The sequence below is a fragment of the Diceros bicornis genome, chromosome 31, assembly GCF_020826845.1.
Source record: "Diceros bicornis minor isolate mBicDic1 chromosome 31, mDicBic1.mat.cur, whole genome shotgun sequence".
Lineage (NCBI taxonomy): Eukaryota > Metazoa > Chordata > Mammalia > Perissodactyla > Rhinocerotidae > Diceros > Diceros bicornis.
In genome coordinates, this window is record NC_080770.1 from 8,482,501 (window position 1) to 8,486,902 (window position 4,402).

At 58.4% G+C, this 4,402-nt stretch overlaps 1 protein-coding gene across 3 annotated transcripts in view; it reads right to left on the reverse strand.

The window, feature by feature from the left end:
- Positions 1 to 1,820, reverse strand: part of SLC22A12 (solute carrier family 22 member 12) — an 8,870-nt gene extending 7,050 nt beyond the window's left edge. For 2 of the 3 annotated variants that reach the window (XM_058527368.1, XM_058527367.1), the window contains exons 1-3: positions 1,419 to 1,820; positions 597 to 700; positions 1 to 37 (exon numbers count right to left, since the gene is read on the reverse strand). The exon at positions 1 to 37 is cut by the window's left edge. In XM_058527368.1, the coding sequence (XP_058383351.1) occupies positions 1 to 37; positions 597 to 700; positions 1,419 to 1,820 (543 nt within the window). The remainder of the gene's footprint in view (positions 38 to 596; positions 701 to 1,418) is intronic. The other variant, XM_058527369.1, reaches the window with a different exon arrangement.
- Positions 1,821 to 4,402: the final 2,582 nt, after the last annotated feature.

A 4,402-nucleotide genomic window follows, 5' to 3' on the forward strand; every position in this document is an offset into this window, starting at 1 on the left:
AAGGTAGCTCCAGGTCAGCACCAGCCTGCGCCCGAGCCTGCGACACACACACGGGGAGGGTGATGGGTCCGTGGCATGCCACAGCATCAGCCATGGGGGTCTGGACCACCCGAGCCCACTCTGTGCTGCCCACTGAGCAGAGGTGGGTGCTAAAGGGACACCTAGGGCCAGACCCACAGTCTTTATCCCCGGAGGGCTTGTGAGTACAGGCAGCGTCCCTGCGGCCCGGGCGGGCACGAAGGCACTCTCGACAGGGAATGAGCTCCCTGTCAGCAGGAGCAGTTGAGCAGTGGCTGGAGGCACACATGTGGCTGAGCAGGTTTTAGCAGTGAACATTTGATTAGAGCAATGACCCTCCACAACCACAGAGAAGAGTCGGTGAAACCGAGGCCCAGAGAGGGTACAAGCCTTGCTCAGCAGCACAGCTGGAGGGTGACAGGAGGGAGACCCACACGCAGGCATTCCGATTGCAAGCAGAGAGCTTTCTCCCCAGGCCTGGCTGAAAGAGGCCAGCTCAGGGCCAGGCAGGGCCAGGGGTCTAGGAGCACAGGGGCAGTGAGGGAAAAGGGGGCCTGCCTGGATCGGGGGGTACTCACCTGTCGGAGGCTTGGCCACACACAGCAGCTCCCACCAGGATCCCAGCCAGGTAGATGGACTGGGCTATGGGCCTCAGGGCCTGCGAGTCACACACCAGGTCCCACTGGTGGGAGAGGAGAACCCAGGTAGGAGGGGGCAGAGGAGTAAGATGGGAAGGCTCCCGGGAGCTGGGTGTGGGTGGCCAGCCTGGTGACCTCTAGGGTCATAGGGCAAGGCCTTGCGGGTTGGCGAGGGCTGTGACCCCTTGCCTAAGCCCACCCATGGCTCCCTATTGCCCTCTCTAGCCTCAGGTGCCCTCCCATGCCTGCCCACTCAGCAGCAGCCACCCAAGCTGGCACCTCCTCCCCGCGTCCTGAGGCCTAGGCCGCTTCCTTCCGGTTCTTACAAAGAGGCCCCTTCTCACTTGCTGGGATGGCCGCCCCTCCCACTTGCCCAGATTTGTCCGACGCGCCTCCTGCGGGAATCCAGTGACTCTTCCCCAAGTCCCTGGTGACAGGTGGTGCAACTGGGATTACGGAGCTGCCTAAGTCAGAGCTGATAAATTGCAGCAGGGCCAGCCTGGGGGTCCAGGGCGCCCATTTTCGGTGCTGCCCACTCTTCCATGAGCCTGTGGCCAGTGTCTGTCTGGAGGCTGAATCCTGCCACCAACCCCTCCCGTAGGGCGATGTGGCCGAAGAGGGGCAGGAAGCCCACCCGAGACTGAGGAGGCCGGCGGAGGGTCCCTTCTGGGACTGGACTATTTTGAGTCTGGCCAACTATGAGCTGTGACTTTGGTCTCTAAGGTGCCAGGGCCTGGGGAGGGTATCGGGGGAGCCCCTTACCTCGGCCACAATGGTGGAGGTGAAGGTGCTGAGGTCGTAGACCCAGCCGTCCACGCACGGCTCCGTGGCGGCCTCGCTCCAGTTGGTGGCTGTGATGTTGGGGTCCAGGAGCTGCCACTGTGGGTGGCGGAAGCGGCGACACTGGTGGGGCCCATGGTTGGGGCCCGGTGGGATGGAGACGGTCAGGAGGGCCTCGGGGCCCAGGGTGCCGGGGGTGCTGGCTTGGGCAGTGCCGTTGTCCAGGAGGGGCACCCAGCAGCGGTGACTGGGCACGGCGGCCGAGAAGTTCTCCACCAAGTTCTGAGTGGTGAGCCACATGATGGGGACCACCAGGGCCACCATCTGGAGGACCTGGAACCTGCCCAGGGCACCCACTCGGTCCAGGAGTTCAGAAAAGGCCATGGAGCCTAGCCAGGGGTCCCCGTGGAGGTGCCCACTTCACAGAGGCTGGCCCAGGGCCAAGGGGCCCCCACGAGGGGTCTGCCTCCCCCCTGGCAGCACCGGCTTCGCCAGCCAGGCAGCCTGGGGCACGGCAGCAGCCACCTGCTTCACGGACGCGGGGCCAGATGCCCACCCAGTAGCTGTCACTCTGGGTGGCTCCACCTGGGACCTGAGCCTTCAAGGTGTGACCCTAAAGCCATGAGCATCTCCCCAGAGACACAGCTGTCCCTGGACCTCCAGGAGAAGCTGAATTTGGGATGTGGGGAGAGTGGAGGCCGAAGTCAACCAGATGAATTAAACTGTGACCAAGTGGCACTTAATGGGGTAGGAGGTAGTAATCATTTCCTTGGTCAAAGTTTAACCCGGCTCTGAGGGAGGCACAAATGTGAAAGAACAGCAGCCTCTGCCCTGCGCGGGCTGGGAGGCCTGGCCAGGAGTGGCCTGATCTTTGCTGGCAGTTGAGGGGGCCTGGGCTCTGCCCTGGGACTCCGTGGGGCCCTTGCAGGGTGGCTGTGCCGGCACCATGAGCTGACCCAGGAGAAGCGCTGCCTGGGATGCTTGTAATCCCGGGGCTGGGGTGACTCTGGAGCGACATCCCCTGCACTGTGGGGACCTCTGTGTGTGTGTGGCCCGAGTCACCAGCAGCCATCGAGCCCCACGCCTCCCAGCCGGTGTGGCCCAGCCCTGGCCCCTCACTTCTATCGCCTGCTGTCATCAATGCTGTCCCCCTCTGCTGTCACCCTCTCCTGAGCCCTCGATGGGGCTTACCAATGTCACCAGGCTACCCAAGCTCAGTGTCCCCAAAGCCACCCCCAGGTCTCTATCCTTTCCCAAATCTACTCCCAAATTTAGGGTCTCGTTTCACGCCTCCTCCTCACCTCCCAATCCCACCAGTGGCCAAACCCTACTCATTTCTTCCCCCCCACTCTCTACAGCTGTGCCTTCCCTGGTCTCCTTGCCTCTGCTCCTGCCCCTTCTACCCATCCCCCAACTGCAAGACCCTCCTGTCGGATCTTGTTTAAAAGCCAGGGGGCTCCCTCTCAACAGCAGCTGGCCAATGCCTCCCTTGGCCGGGGTGGGGCTGGGGGAAGTAGTGCATGCTGGGTAGGGAGAGGCTCCAGAAATATTGGACCACAGCCAAGAGAGCCCCCCTTGGTGTGACAATTAATTCTCCAGGCTGAAGGGCCAGAGACCACAAAGCAGCAAAAAAGTGTGTGTGCGTGTACACATGAGTGCATGAATGTGCGTGCACAAGCATGTGTATATGCGTGTGCAAGCAGACGGTGGGCAATGGAGCAGTGAGGGCGACCCATTTGTTCCCGTGTGCTTTGGGGCACAAGGCTGCCCATTTCAGAAATAACTCTCCTCCCACTTGCTTCTTTTTGTCTTGCCCACTCGTCCCTCTGCCCATCTACGTAGCTCACCAAGTACAACCTGTTCACCACCCTGGCCTCTGTGCCCTGTCTCACCCACTGCTTCCCGCATGCACCCTGTGCTGGCTCAACGGGCTCCTGCCCTTGCTCAGGCGGTGCCCCCAGCCTGGAATGCCATCTCCAGGCTCACCCTTGGGCCACATCCTGCAGGCACTGCAAGTGCCTCCTCCTCCAGGAGACTCTCCTTGCTTATTCCTGCCTCTCCCTGGGGCTCGGAGTTGGCAGTGGAGCCCCACCTTCACACTACTCTGCACCCTTCTATTTTTGTCCAGCTGGTCTCATTTCCAGCCAGTTCCTGGAGAGCAGGGGCCCTTCTTTAGAGCACCCTTGGAACCCAGTGCTAATTTGGACAGCAAATGGAGTTTCTATGAAGACTTGCATCGGTTGGTTTCAAGAACAGCTTCTATTTGTTTTCTGATTATAAAATGAATGTACACACCTTCCAAAAAATTGAGAAAATATTGAAAGGTATAAAGAAAACCAAGATTGCTCCCAAACCCCTAAACCAACAGTGATCACCACTGTTGACACCTTGGTGTAATACTTCCAGACTCTGTTCGAGTCAGTGGTATGTTCATCTTCATCAGCCTGGGCTGCAAACTGAGCTTAACATCTCCTTTTGTGAATCCAATTGAAAAGCCTCTGACTTTTACCTAGTGATTCTAACCTATTTATGTTTATTGGGATTGCTGTCATATTTGGGCTTATGATATGTTTTTTTCTTTACCATACTTTCCCTTTAAATCCTTGTTTCCTGGTTCCTATTTTCTGTGGAATCCGTTGTCTTTTCTTGCTCTATTTTTCTTCTGTCTTGGTTTGGCAATGGTACATTTAATTTTTGTTAACCTGATCTTTGGACACACGAACTAAGAGCTATCTTGTACTGTCTCCTCTCTTAAAATCTGCCCCCCTCCCCGCCCCACCACATCCTCTCTTAATAAAGGTCCTTTCTTCTTATTTCACTAAGAAAATAGAAGCCATCAGAAGCCAACAGTCTAATCCTCTCACCAGCACACCTGCCTCGGTGCCCACATTCTGCCTTCCCTCCTGGCGCCATGGATGCCCTATGTGCTCCCTCTCATCATGGCCAACGCCTCACGGTGTGCCCTG